At 37.0% G+C, this 16,220-nt stretch overlaps 1 protein-coding gene across 2 annotated transcripts in view; it reads left to right on the forward strand.

Moving 5' to 3' along the window:
* Sos (Son of sevenless) overlaps positions 1-16,220 on the forward strand; it is a 52,652-nt gene that overhangs the window by 20,538 nt on the left and 15,894 nt on the right. For both annotated transcript variants that reach the window (XM_065222299.1, XM_065222300.1), the window contains exons 2-4: positions 929-1,048; positions 1,109-1,249; positions 1,313-1,477. In XM_065222299.1, coding sequence (XP_065078371.1) covers positions 929-1,048; positions 1,109-1,249; positions 1,313-1,477 — 426 coding nt within the window. The remainder of the gene's footprint in view (positions 1-928; positions 1,049-1,108; positions 1,250-1,312; positions 1,478-16,220) is intronic.

Here is a 16,220-nt window from a genome sequence, read left to right on the forward strand (position 1 = left end):
AGTGATAAGTCCTCGGGTTGCGTGGACCGAGGATGATCTTGAAACAAGGAAAAAATGAGTTAGTTAGTCTTCACCTATGTGATTCCTAATCTTCTATTCGTTGTTTCCTAGTTTGAAGTGGTTAAGACTAGGGTTCTGATGCATGGTCATTATCGGTGTCATGTCTTGTTTTTTTTGCTAAGGAATCCAATTTTGACTGACAAAGGGGCGCGCCTTTGGAGGGTGTTTCAACACTCCGAAGGGTATAAATAGCGGGACCTTTCAATTAGAATCGATTCCTTGCGATAAAGACAAGAATGAAAACTGTATGAAAACCAAATACTTCATCATTTCTCAATAGTGATGGAGTAATACGACATGCACTAAACTAAGGATACGGGATATACTACAATAGATCAAATTACTGGTCGCAGTGGTTTTATGTCCCGAACAGAGGAAAAAAAAAATCACGTTCTGTCATGACAAAACATTCGATGAGATTTTGAAGAAAATCTCTATCATCGTTTTCTCATCCGATGATAGTGACAGAAGTATTTCTGTAAATATCGCGTGAGATCTTTCATTGAAATTTACATTTGTCAGCCCTGACGGTGGTTACTAACGGTACCAATTCAACTGACGAAGACTATCGAGTTTTGAAGCAGGTTAGGGCCAGGTCAATTCTGTGCGGCACCTGGTACATGTCCGAGTTCCTAATGCGACCAATGAACAATCAATTTGATCACCATTGGTTATATTTTGGAAATCAATATTTGGTCACACTGTTCACCGATTCCAAAGATATGATCCCCCTGAAGTGAGATTGGATTAATCCCATTTTCTCCATAATTTAAGCCCTTACAAGTTTGATCTTTTGAAGAAAGTTGCTATGTGAAAATAATACTGACATCTCTAATAATTTCCCATTTTTTTCTGTTTCTCTTCATAGGTTCTAGAGCAAGTGCATCCCTCGTTGCAAGCCCGCGAGGATGCCCTGCTCTACGTCGAAAGCTTATGCCTGCGTCTGCTAGCGATGCTGTGTGCCAAGCCACCACCGCATACAGTATTGGTAAGTTGTAATTTGTAAGACATCCCATATATTACCACTAATAAACTATAATCTCCCCAGGACGTCGAAGAAAGAATTGGGCGTACGTTTCCTACTCCCATCGACAAATGGGCCCTAAGCGAGGCACGTGAGACAATAGATAAATCCAAAAAGAAGAAACCGGTTCTTCCGGTTGACCGTGTCCATACCCTGCTGCAAAAGGTAGGAAAACATCAGTTGCATCCTCAGTCAAACAATAAAATTGTGTTTTCCATACCCAAACAGGAGGTTCTGCAGTACAAAATCGACAGCTCGGTTTCATTGTTCCTGGTAGCGGTGTTGGAGTACATTTCGGCGGATATCCTGAAGCTAGCCGGCAACTATGTCAAAAACATTCGCCACATCGAGATATCCCGGGAGGATATCGAAGTCGCCATGTGCGCAGACAAGGTTTGAGCTTTTGATTGCCACTTTTACTGCATTAATCTTTACTACATACTATGCTAATGGCGATGTTGTTCGCCAGAAGTCAAACATATTTAAGGGGACATGTATTAAGTATGTCACGCTTCACGGGAGGGTTTAGAAAACCCGGATAAGGAATGCATTAGGTAGGGAACCTTATTTTTCATGAATTTCGCGTGGCATACTTAATGGGTGCTCCTTTGTTAAGTGTTAAGTGCGTTATGGTTTCGTTTCTTTTCAATTGATTTTTTTTTACTTTTCCGCTTTTTTACAATCGGATAATATTTAAATTTTAGAGAGAATGATGAGTTGAAATAATTATAGAAGAAAATAATATGGCAATGAATCATGGTACAATCGTTTCCAATTAGAAAACAATATACCTTTATGCACAAATCGTTAACAGAATATGTAATGTCAATCGAAAATGAATCTACTACTTGTAAGGTAGAAGAATATCTTGTATCTAGTCCTTGTATCTTGTATCTAGTCCATATGATAAGTTAGGGCAAACAATGATAAATTATTGTCACGCTAGCACCGCCTGGTGAGTGAGCTGAACTCTTTACCATAAACTAGGTCTTGTTCATTCGAACATTTTTGCCGAAAACGGTAACCTTGTATCTAGTCAACATGTTAAATTAGGGCAAAAAAATCAAAATTAATGTCACACTAGCGCCGCCTGGTGAATTAATGTTGAACTAAATTCTTTACCTTAGGAATCGGTAGCTCAAATTGATCTTGCTATTAAGTGGAGCTGCATACAAGACAAGTCTTGAAAGGATGGTGGCTACCTTACATACATACATACAACTAAATTCTTTACCTTAGGATAGGTCTTGTCTATCTGAACAACTTTGACGACGACGGGAACCATCTATCTTGTCAAGATGTTAAGTTAGGGCAATCAATGAAAAATTAATGTCACGCTAGCGCCGCATGGTGAGTGAATTCTGAACTGAACTCTTTACTAAAGAATAGGTCTTGTCCACTTGAACAATTTTGCCGGAGACCGGAACCTTCTATTTAGTCAAGATGTAAAGTTAGAGCAAGCAATGTTACGCTAGCGCCGCCTGGTGAGTGAATTCTGAAATAAACTCGACTAAAAAATAGGTCTTGTCCATTTGAACAATTTTGCCGGTGAAGGGAACCTTGTATCTAGTCAAGATGTTAAATTAGGGCAAACAATTCAAAATGAATGTCACACTAGCGCCGCTTGGTGGCTGAATTCTAAACCTAACTCTTTACCTTAGGATAGGTCTTGTCCATCTGAACAACTTTACCCACAACGGAGTCCTTCTATCCAGTCCATGTGTTAAGTTAGGGCAAACAATGAAACATGAATGTCACACTAGTGCTTCCTGGTGAGTGATTTCTGAACTAACTCTGTTCTTTAAGATATGTCTTGCCCATCTGAACAACTTTGCTAAAGACGGGAACCACTAATATGAGCAGGATCTCTAGATAGCGTAATATAATGTGTATTTAAGATGGCGCAACTCGATCATTTTCGTTTTAGTGCCATCTAGTGAGTAAATTCTGTAATACAGTATCCATAGTTTTGAAGACTTTTGACTTTGACTTTGTACTGTCGCATTAATGGCTCTTCGCTCATTTTCAACTTCTATTCAATTTTCATACTGCCGTACTCTAACGGAACTATCTACCTACTCTCTTCCAAGATCATTCTCTAGCTAATAAATTATCACTCTAAAGTTTCATGTTAGATAGCATTTCCAACCAACTCTGGAAATCGCAAACTTCGCGTATAAAGTAACATAATACTTTGAATTGAAAATATGTTTATTTTCAAAATTATTGGGGTGGCACTCTTGCCCTACCTGACCCTCAATATTGCAGTCAGAGCTAGTAAATATCACGGTCGTCATGTGACAATGAGAAAACCGATTCTCTCACTATCACGAGACAAAACTACCTATCATGAGCTTTCTTGTCATTTTCCAATGTTCATGTACTCATGAGAATAATATCCATGGGATTTTTTCATCAAAATTTCTAGCTAATTTAGATGAATTTAGGCCAGCAGCAGTATGGAACCTGTTGAGTGAATATATTCTTAAGTTTGTCGCGGTGCATATAACAATAATATCAATAAATGAGCTAGGGTAAATGACGGCTTCGGCAATGCTTTATTGCTTATTCTATTATCATCAGGGGGTAATCAACGTCCTTAAGAGCTCAATTTTGGCATGTGGATACATGGTGTTTCAGAGCATCTATTGGCCAAATTTGAATGCTCTAGTGCTTTGTGTACCCTCCTGACGATAATAGGTTAAGGTATTGCCGAAGCCGACATTTTCCCTAGTAATTGCAATGATCCTAACACTGTCACGTTCTGCCATGATAAAAAAAAAATCGATGAGATTTGGAAGAAAATCTCTATCATTGTTGTCTCATCCAATGATAGTGAAAGAAGTATCTCTGTAAAAACCGTGTGAGATCTTTAATTGAAAATGACTTTTGCCAGCCCTATTTGCAGTCCATCGGTATTAAAAATGTTCAAGCTTATCTGGGATGTACTTTATCACAAGCCACATGTTTTCAAATATATCAAAATAACTTTTGAACCTTTATGCATATTGCTTTTCTCTAATCTTTTACGAATTTACGAACGTATACAAACAATCGAAGAGTCACGATTGAGCTTTATGCAGTCTACTGTTTGGCAGCGCTTGCTACCAGTCGATGGCGAAGAATAGCACTGCCAACATTGGTAACCGCATCACCCAGCGCATACGGCAATACGATGGAGTAAAGGTATTGATCAAACAAAGTTAAAATATATATAATTTCATATTATATATTCATGATATTAACAGAGTAAGTTATTTTCTACATCTTTTGATGGTTTAAAGGCGCTTAAAATAATCAGAAAGGGTTAGTTAACAGTAGTAAGTGTATTTGAAGCTCGAAAATAAAATTTACTATTTGTATCTTCTATACAATAGTTTCACAGCTATGGATCAGTTACAGTTCGCTAGCTCACTAAGCTGATTAATTCATAATTAACCCATTGACGCCCACAAGGCGCCGGTGGTGTAGTGGTAAGCGTGATTACCTCTAACCCCAGTAGGCCTGGGTTCAATCCCAGTCGGCGCCGCCGGTATGTTCTGAGGCATAACATCTCTGATCACGCCTTCCTTCGGATGGGAAGTAAAGCCGTTGGTCCCCGGTTCATGAGTTGATGGGTCGATAGGTAGGGTCCAGGTGTGGGAGCTGCCTTCCTGGCACGTCGGTAGCATTGGTGCTCAGCACGGAAAACAAGATCGACGGAAAAAACAAACCAAAGGAAAAAAAAAAATGACGCCCAGTTCTATTTATAGATCAGCATTTTTTTTTTCTTTAAACACTTCTTAACAGAAATTGAGACCGTAAATCACTAGAATGATCCTTGGTATATCCTTAACATCTTGTTTTCAAATACTGTGAGAATAATCCTTGCGTTACTCCTGGAAACATCGCGCCTTGTCCAGAGGTGAAAAATGACTTGGGCGTTAACGGGTTAATTGTTCGATGACTGTACTGCTTGTAGAAGCATAATTGTCCCATGTTCTATGGACTTTCATATACACATGGAACAATTATGCTCCCACCGGCTCCATGGATCAACATATTATCGTAAAGATTAATGGTTTATTTTTGAATATATCAAGTGATCCATCCCATACTTTCAACTCTGAAAAAATACTTCCTTAGTTATACTACTGAAGATTTGCCCATAAATAATTTCAAAAAATTTCACGTGGTCGCAAATAAAAAAAAAATAGACTATTGAACATTTAGGTTTTTTCCTGAATCTAATCTAATCTAACATTGATATACCTCCATAATTTTTCTTGTCCATTTTATATATGTTTCACATCGAAGATGCCTCACACATACCAAAACGGCCAGTCCTACTGTGTTGCATTTAAGGGGCAAGTTGATCCAGAAAACATCAGGCCTGCTTAATTTTGAATCGGCAATAGATCTTATACCTTAAAACCGGAAGAATCGGGAATTTTAAAATGAAAATTGATCATTTAGACCATGACCCATTATACCGAAATATTACCCATAGTTCGTCGTATGATATTAGGGTGGCTCAAATGATCGATCTTGCTCTAAACAAACTAAAACGATTTCAAATCAGGTTTTGATAATACTCCTTTGAACTACATGAGCGTTGCGATCTCATACTGCACTACCCGCATAAACGTGAACCATAAATTTACCTTACCGGAAATGGTTAAAAATTGTGTATAATCCCTGCTAAAATTTAGCTGAAATCAGGGTTGCTTCCACTCACTAGTCATAAAAAAATGTTTTTAGGAATTATTAAATCATTGGATCTTATAATGATATGTTTTACTTGTAAGCTACAAGAAGAGGTTATAAAGTATGGGTTTGAATCGTAGAACCTGTTGATTTCGCTTTCAAAACGTCACAATCAGCGTTGTTATGATTCGTGAGTGTTCACTCAGAGTGAGCGCTCACGAACTATAAAATCGCTTATTGTGAGGCTCTGGAAGCAATATTGAAAGGTTGTATGTGTCAAACCCGTAGAAAAGTACCTTAGAGGTACAATGAAATGTATTGTAACCATACAATAGAATTTATTGTATTCACAATAAATCGTACTGTCTACAACAATAAAATAACCATAGAATTTATTATTTCCACAATAGAATGTATGGTAAATGGGGAAATCTACAATAGAACAAGAGGGTTGTTATGTATCTTAACCATACGAAAAATCGCTTTTTTCCGAACAAACTTGAGCCATTTACCGAAAATTGTAATGTTGTTCTATTGTTGAAAATCCTTACAATATGGGACGTATTTTACATCTATTGTAATAACAATATGTTAAAATTTATTGTACAATATACGTATAATAAGATAGGTTGTTGACAATAGATTTCGTTGTAACTGTATTTTATTTTATGGTAATTGTATAGTTATTTTTTTTTCCGGGAACACATACTTTACAACCTCTTCTTGTAACTTACAACTACTGTTTATTATTATATCATCTAATGATTCCAAAATTCCGAAAAGTATTGTTTTATAGCAAGTGAGTGGAAGCAAGCCTGGCTGAAATGGTTATGGAACTTTACATGAACGTTTGTGTGACAATGTTTTAACTTTATGTATTATGGTTTTTTGAAAGTGGACCTTACAAATAATGGGTTGTTAAGAACCATTACCGTTCCAAATTCTTGTTTTCTCCATACATTTTCGAAAAGAGAACTTTATTAGAACCTTTTAGCTTATGATTTGAGAACTTTAATGGTAATGGTCCATGAATGGTTTTCTAGCATTGATCAACTTTGTGGAATATATCGCGAATTGGTTGCCTGTAAATTAATGATTACCAATTCACGGTATATTCCACGTAAAGTTGACCTATAATACAAAACCATCCATGGACCTTACTGACTACCATAACCATTACCATTAAAGTTCGCTTTCCGAAAATGTATGAAGAAAACAATAATTTGGAATGGTAATCGTTATTAACAACCCATTATATGTAAGGTTCTCTTCCAAAAAAACCATAATACATAAGGTTAAAACTTAACCACACAAACGTTCATGTAAAGTTCCATAACCATTTCAGTTAAAGTTTAGGAGGGATTATAAACAATGTTGAACCATTGTCGGTACGGTCAAGTGACGGTTCGCGTTTATGCGGGTAGCCATTTGAAGTTTATTTGAACATACGCATTGGTGCAGTTTTTGTATGTTTGTTGTTATGACGTGTTTAATCGTTCGCGCGGATTTCTCGTAACAACCCTGTAAATCAAACACTGTGGTTTCAAAAATGGTCATCACATAATTTTAAACAGTTGACCTTGTTTGCAGCAGCCTTTAGTGAGTTATTGCCGATTGAATAGTTCCAACGGTTTGGTTCTCTAAATCCAGCAAGATTTCTATCGGTATGCGCCGATTTTACTCCATGATCTCCTTATACAGGGTGATTCGGAATAACTGTCCCTTTTTAAAATGGTCATAGCGATTGAACGCTTGCATGAATTTTTGATATCATTATATTCCAGATATTCTACATACACTGGAGTCGCTTTTTACGCGGTTTTTTTTTACATGGTTTTTTTACGCGGTTTTTTTTACGCGGATTTCGGAATTTACGCGGTTTTTTTTTTACGCGGATTCCGGAATTTACGCGGTTTTTTTTACGCGGATTTCAGAATTTACGCGGTATATCGCTTTTTACGCGGTTTTTTCTTACGCGGTCTTTTTTTACGCGGTTTTTTTTTCAAATCTCTCTCCCTTTACCTTAATTATCAGCCACATTTGTCATGAAAATTAACCACAGCTGGCACGCACGCTTTAGTTCCAGTACTTTTTGAGTCCTGGTGATGCGTTTAAGCTCTGATATTGAACGGATTTTCCAAGCATGGTGCCTTTGTACCTCTATAATGATGCAAAAATAAATGTTACATTCTTTCGAAGAGATTTCAGTTTCTAAAAGATAACACACGATTTTTTTAAAGATTTATGCCATTCTCCATTTTGACGTCAATGGCTGCTTGAAATCACAAACGAATGAAATTTCAAATCCTACTATCAATACAAGCTGATATTTGTACACACTTAAAACAAAAATACTTGAACATATACCCATTTTACCCATTGAGAATTGCATATTTGTGAAATCGGTGACAGTTATTCTGAATCACCCTGTAAGTGAACGTTATAGCCAGGTACGTCACCCTAACCTCAATCTACCTCTTCAACAACTCTAAAAACGTAAACAAGAGGTCCCTGTGCTTTTTGAAAGTGATTTGAGTATAAAAATGAACAGTTAAAAGTGAGGTTACGCGACACCACTGGCTGTAGGATTGCCATTTCTCTAATGTATTAGGATTCAACCCATTTACGTGTTGTTTGACAAACATTTTCGAAATTGGAAACGATTGATTGTAAATATAAAATAACAGTATTTATCATCGTTTTAAAAAAAATAGAATAGGCATTCATTGATGATTACCATTATGATGATTGATTTCGTAAATTTAATGCAAGTAAATAGAAGTAACGCTAGTAATACATTGTCATTGCCAAGCAGTTCTGCATCAAGCTACATATGCTTAGTTTCAAATCAAACTCATCAGAAATCGTTTGTGTTTATTTTGTTATTATCTACATTTCACATTTGCATCATAAATCTATTTTTTCGGTTGAAATTGCCACAACAATTTCAGCCAGTACGATTCAGCGGATTGTGGCAAATTCAACTGATGCCAGCATATAAAAATGAAGCAAAATTCTGCAATCGATTCCAAAATTTGAAGAAATACACGCCATTACATCAATCGAAGAAACCCCCGCGATGTGACTATCAGCTTTCTGTTTACCTGTTTCTTATGTTTTCGCTTTTCCATTCGTATTACTTTCGTTCGAACCATACTTGACACTTGAATCAATAAGCTTTGATTTCTTATTAACATACGTTGCAAAATATGATTTATGTTCTTTCATGCTGTCCCAAAAACAAACAAAAACAATCAAACAAATAAATTAATTTCGAAAAACAAAATCAATATAACCAAAAAACACCGCAGGTGGTATGTAAATTTGATTTTCTCAAAATTTATTTCCTCTGTCGAAGTAACGAAGAAATCCCACATTTTTTTGTTTAAGACGATTTGATCTTATTTCAACTACTTTCTATCCCGTTGATTTTGCGTACACTATCAATCTTTTCTGAATCTTCTCTCCTTTGTATTGAGAAAACTTTTAGTTTAGTGTTTTTGTTTGTTCCCCTCTATCTCTTTCTCTTCTGTCTAACGATCTAGATTTCAGTGTCCTTGGTTATTGGTATCGTTGAATTAGTGTGTCTGTTTTCTTGTATTACTTTACGTATGTTTGGTTTCTGCCTTTTCTTATCCGAAAGACGTTCCGTTTTTGTTTTGAACGAAAGTGTCGTAGATAAATATAACTACTTTGTACGAGAACCAAACCTTAGACAAACGACTTAACAGGTCCTCCCGTTTGCTATCGTTAAAATTGAGTTCTCTCTGTCTCTGGGAATTCCGTGCGGTACTGAACTATTTCTTGACCTCGGTTAATTTTGATTTTGCTTCTTTTTTATATTTATCGTTATTTCTTCTTTCACTGTTTCATTCCACTTATCGTTAATATTTTGCACCATTTTTGCTACATTCGTTTTCTATCACAACTTCTAGAGTTTTCATAAACAAAATGTTTCATCTATTGATATGTGCATGGTGTTTTTGTGTGTGTTGGTACGTTGGTAGATTTATGAAACATGATACCCGAGTATGAGGTGTACTTATAAATATTGCATGAGTCTTGTGATTGTTGATCAGTGCGAGGTTTGAAAATAATAAAAAAAACACTGAAATTTTGTCTGAAAACATAAGATCCTTGGTATATCAAATTTATCAAGATTCCAGAATAAAAAAAAAAAAAAAAATGACTAAATTTATGGTGCTCCACTCTTACTAATTCAAATTCCTACGAAAATGTTCACGACTGAAGGCGGAAGAGAAGTCCGACGATTTCTGAATGACATCAATGTGTGTGTAAATTATTGTCATCATGTTTTTATTTTGGATGCTCCCTCAGGCAGCCAGAGGAGGTCCGTGTGTGGTCATTGCGGTCCTGGGTATTCAATATTACACGGCTGGTAGCAGATCACTACTTTCAAGTCAGTCACTAAAAAGTCACTTTTTTCATCAAACAGTCACTAAAGTAACTTTAAAAAAACTTTAAAAACTCAGAGTAAAGTCTGACAAGAAGAGTTGCGAACATATGGAAACGTTTACTGTTCAGGAAATCTAATATTTTATTTATTTTTATCTTGAAATTGACGTATCATAAATTTTCAGAGATTTCTAAAACAGCTCCGGACTCAATATTCTGGTTGTTTTACATTGAGATCTTGAAAGTTATCCAAGCCTACACTACAACTAAAAGTTATGTAAAATTCACCTGAATAGGCACGTACATATTTTCCATCATACTTTTCAGGTGAATATTACGTGTTTTTGGGAGAGGTTACATTTGGGTGATTCACATACAAATCAATTGATTTTCACGAAAATTTTATCGGACTTTCCGATAATCTTCAAATTGGCATCACTTAAAAGTTACGGGAATAATCAAGTAGATGTTACTGGATTTTGTAGCAATGATAAAGTCAATTGGTGATAGACTATAGATATATATTTTGATTTATTTGACTCATTAAATGATTGCATTTTAGAAAAATTCAAATTCAGTCGTATTCTGCAATTTTATTTTTAATTTATTAATGTGTGCTAATTTATAAAAAAATATAAAACTTACGCTTGAAAACATGAAGAAGCCTGGGAATCCCAACTCGTCCAACAACGACGAATGTGTACTTTCTTCCATCGTCATTTTTGAATTACGAATACGACGAGAAAATTTTCATACATTGAAATCACGAAAAACTTAAGTGAATTTCACTTAACCTTCACCAGCATGACATGTGGACTGGACCAGTGAATCCAGTGGAATTCATTGCCATATCATTGAATTCCTAATTTGAAGAGGTTACCTGAATTTTCAGGTAAAAAACACCTTTCTCGTTGGTTCAATATATAAGTCAAAAAATGATCTAGGAGAATTTTCAAGCTCTCAACATTTGTTCAAAGGCCAGAAATTTGAATAATCTTTGACCCCCGTATCCGTCCAAACATCGAGAAAAAAATCATGTCACAGATCTTTGAGTTCCTTTTTAAGTCCATTAAATTGTAATGTATTGTTTCCATACTAATATTAAAAAATAAAAAATAAAAAAAACTGGCAAAAACTCTAAAATGTATTCTAAATCTCTAATTTTTCTTGATCAATATTTATAGTCCTAGATGCATTCAATTTTGTTTTATGTCCATCTGGGAAAATTTTCCTCATGCCATGATAATGATATTTTTTTTCGCTGCGATCTAGAAAAGTTGTCCCAGAGTTATTATTCTTTTTCAGAAGATTCTATTCTTGAGAGGAATGGTGCAAAGTAAAAATACGACCAGTTCGTTATAGCAATTACAAAGAGAAAGATCTTTTATTAATATACTCATGGCTAACATAGATCTATGTACATTTAATTCTAGACAGCAGTTCTTCATGTAGCTAAATGCATCGCTTCATATATATCCTATATTCTAAGTATATTCTTCTAAAATTGCTGTCTAAAAGCAAACATTTTTCTCTGTGCCTCTATTTTGCGATCTAATAAAAAAAAATGATCTGCAGAGTGAGGAAATGGAGGTTAAGGGCCACCCACATTAGATCCGTTGCGTTGCGTTGACGTAAATTTGACAGTTAGACAATAGATTTAGCTGTCACTTTGCCGCGACGCGTCCGATCCGGATCTAATGTGCGTGGGCCTTTAGAATTGGAACGTGCTCTTGCTTATTCAATTCATACTTATGTTTCGATAGCAAATTTATCATTTGTTTTATTTTTAAAAATACCGGAATAGCGGATGATTGGAGTTATTTTTTTAAAAGTCACTATTTGGTCACTATTTTCGTAATTTTAGTCACTAAAGTCACTACTATTACATCACATACCCACTACCAGCCCTGATATTATGATCAGTACTCCTAAAGGGTGTATTCGATAAAAATGGCACACCGAAAATGTTCTGTAACGTTTGAGCCGTATGAGTAAAAAACCTGAAGATTTGAGTAAATCTTATTCATAGTGTATTGTTTACACCTGCAAGTTTCATAGTTCCAGTCATGTCGTCGAAACGAGAAATTGCCGTGGAAAAATGTTGTACACTTACAATCAAAATCCAGTGGCGTTCCAACGATGGATCGCTAAAAAGCTTGGAATTGCAAATACAACTGTGGCTCGTGTGTAGAGAACCTTCAAGGGGCGTCTGAGTGCCCGAATGAAGGAAGGGAGTGGTCGTAAAATTGGTCCAATGGACAGTAAAATGGCCAGGAAAGTTGTGATTAGATGTGGCCAGATGCACCTTACGGCTGATGTCTATTTGCTTCTGGGTGAAAAATCATAAATTTTGAGCCGACGGACGATACAAGTACAGGATGTTTAAGAAGTGTCCTTTTTTAGCTCCAGATATGGTCATATCCACCTGTTGGTCCATGGCATGATGTCTATTTACTTCTGGATGATAAATCATAAATATTGAGCCGTGGGACGGTACCAGTACATGAGGTTTAGGAAGTGTCGTTTTTGGGGCCCCTCGGAACCGGTTCTTAGTATTCGGATGTAGCCAGATCCACCTGTTGGTCCATGGCATGATGTCTTTTTACTTCTGAATGATAAATCATAAATATTGAACCTTGGGACGGTACCAGTACATAAGGTTTAGAAAGTATTCTATATTCTGGAATCGGGTGTGGGTTTCGGATGTGGCCAGATCCACCTTTTTGTTCGTGGCATAATGTCTATTTACTTCTTGATGAAAAATAGAAAATTTGAGTTGTTGGACGGTACCAGTACGTGAGGATTTGGAAGTGTTTGTCTTTTGGGCCGTGCCGTAACCAGTTCGGGGTATCCGGTTGCAGTCAAATCTACCTGTTCGTTTGTGGCATGATATATATTTACTTCTGGATGAAAAATCATAAATTTAGAGCCATCGGACGGTTCCAGTACATACATATCTAGACAAAGCTGGAATTAGGGCGAAACAGGTTTTGTAAACAATGATTTCTCTCGATGATTTCTCGGAAGCCATGGCTCTCATCGGCAAATCGACATCACCATCGAGTAGGGGAAGACTTTCCCTACTCAATGGATATTTTGCTTTATGTAGGCGTGCCTTGAATTCCTAGAAATCAATCGAGAGAAGTCATTGTTTACAAAAGCTGTTTCGCCCTAATTCCAGCTCTATCTAGATATTAGATAAACTAACCAAGGCTAAAAATCTCAATAATAAAGTTATAAAAAAAGGTTCCTGTACATTACATCATAAAATGAAAATGAAATGAAAAAAAAAGGTTCCTGTACATGAGGTTTTGAACGTGTCCATATGTGCCTTATTGGAACCGGTGCTAAGTATCGTAAATGGTTAAATTGTAAAAATCCTAAGCAGGGTGCTATTCTAGGAACCTTTATATTTTTTTTGAGGCTAATAGATCAAGAATGCTATTCTAGGAACCTTTATATTTTTTTTGTAACGCCACACCTAGAGGTCGCCGAAAACTTCTTTTGACAGCAAAATGTTCGTTTCCGAAAGTTAGGAAAAATGAGGAAATTTCAGGTTTCTATCATATTTCTCTACTAAGTAACTTCAAGATTAGGGCGAACTTCGAGATGCTTTTGTAAACAAATATGTCATTTGTCGATTTCTCGCGAATTGAAGCTCAATCTAAAAACTAACAACACTAGCAGGTAGAGGAATGGTTCCTCTATCATTTGGTATATTTTGTTTGTTAGACTGTTCTTTTATTCGCGAGAAATCGGCGATTGACGTGTTTGTTTACAAAATCAATTACGCCCAAATCTCAAAGTGCTCCGGATGTTACAGGTTTTTTAAAGTGACGCCGGGTCAAACAAGACTCTAATGCAATAGGAAGGTTAAATGTTGGTATCTTTCCCGTAGGCACCTGTTATATGTCCGAGTGTTTACAATGTGAACCTGGGTACTAATATAACTGTCGCTGTCGCTGACACTGTCTTGCTCGTGTAGAGCACATAAAGGATCCCTGCGTTACCTTGGACTGCAGACTCACTTTCAGAATCCACTACAATGACATCATCTCCAGAGCTAATCGACAATTGGGCTTTATTTTCAAAATTGCCGACGAGTTTCGTGACCCGCTATGCCTCAGGTCACTTTACTGCTCGCTTGTGCGATCCTTATTGGAGTCAAGTTCAGTTGTTTGGTGCCCTTTCCATGCTAGCTGGATCACTAGAATTGAATCCGTTCAACGCAAGTTTGTGAGATATGCTCTTCGTTTCCTCAACTGGCGTGACCCAACGAACTTGCCACCGTACGAGGAGCGTTGCCGTCTCCTGGGAATCGAGCCATTAGAGGTGAGACGGAAGGTCGCTCAAGCTATGTTCGCTGGAAAGCTGCTTACATTGACTGTCCAACACTGCTGTCACAGCTAAATATGTATGCTCCTGAGAGGTCTCTTCTTCAACGCGACTTTCTGTTTTTGGATCCACGGAGCCGGAATTATACACAACACGAGCCAATTTTTTATATGTTCGACTTCAATGTATCAGCTGACGTGTTTCGTCATCGGCTAATTGGTCTTTTCCGTACCGTTGACCGTAACTGTTTAGTTTAAGTTTTATTCATTTAGACATTAATTGTCAGTTGAATTTTTCAAAAAACAATAAACAATAACTGTTAATGATCTTGTTTTTAATTTTGTATGAGATTTGAAGTATCGCATAATAAGTATTGTTTCATACCTGTTTCAGTCATCCTCCACTCCAGGGGCACCCATCATGTGTGGATGTGGCCAATGTCGTCCCGATACGAAAAAAATGGCCAATAATTTTGTATTTAAACTCTCATGTGTCATGCAGTCAGTGATGGCATAATCCTCACTCAAATGATTTCGTTTCGCTCTCAAGGGCTCCCAATATCACGCATGATATTGGAATAAAATATCAAACATGATATTGTTTTTACAAGCTGCTTTGATATTGCGAGACTATTCAGAACATGCAGTCACGAGTTGACTTACCACAAAAATGATTCCTTTGCACATCGTTTTCTTAGAAAGAGAAAGCATAGTTTGCTATCTTTCTTTACGCTTCACAGATGGCAGACACAAAGTTACTGCTGCCAGCAGTGATGGAAGTTTCGTTTTGTGTTCGGATGTACAGCAAAAATCTTGAAGCTCAAACTCAACACAGTTTGGTGAGAATTGTAGCCGGGGAGTTTTGTTAGCATGATATCATAGCAACCGTATCACAGCTTGTAATATCATCGGCTGTTGTTTGCGTGTTGAGTTTTTGGTCTACGATACTCAAATGAGATTATGCACATTGGTGAGATTAGATCTTTTGATATTTTCGCAACACTGCATGCAGTATGATATGCCGCATGATGGGGCATAGGTCATAGAAAGTTCATTCAAGACTGCCTGTTAAATAGCAGACACGAAAGTCCATCACCTTTCCGTAACCCCCTTTGAGATTCAAAAAGTTTCGAGAGGCAACGCACATCCCTCGACCCACTCTCGCCTTGACCAATCGCGTAAGATTATCCGGAAATCCGTACTTGTGCATAATCTGCCATAGCTGATCTCGATCGATTGTGTCGTATGCCGATTTTAAATCGATGAACAAATGATCTATGGGCACGTTGTTCTCGCTGCATTTCTGGTAAGCTACACTGCCGCTAAATTGGAGTCTAACATAATCTTGACCTCAGCTGAGAAGATGCCACAGAGACCAGATAACCGGTCACAACTGTGTATGACCTCCCATCACCCCGTAGCCAACTTCCTCATCGAGTAATGGACCATCCGTAAATAGTATCAGCCTTCCCTCGAAAGAAGTGGCAACTGGCAACCCTCTGAATGCACCATTCGGCAGATCGGAGTTGCCTTTAGCAAACATAATCCTTTTCACCCTTCTATTGACTTTTGAAGCGGAGGATAGGATCAGCTTGAATCAACCGCATGGCCTTGCAATATTCTCGGTTACAATAGCGACGTTCTCCAAAAGAGTAATCCAGAACCTCTTCTGTTTCGCTGTTTGTCAATGAACTTTCCTG

This window comes from Ochlerotatus camptorhynchus, unplaced genomic scaffold, assembly GCF_037179485.1.
Source record: "Ochlerotatus camptorhynchus isolate MF236.1 unplaced genomic scaffold, CSIRO-AGI_Acam_v1.1 ptg000165l, whole genome shotgun sequence".
NCBI lineage: Eukaryota > Metazoa > Arthropoda > Insecta > Diptera > Culicidae > Ochlerotatus > Ochlerotatus camptorhynchus.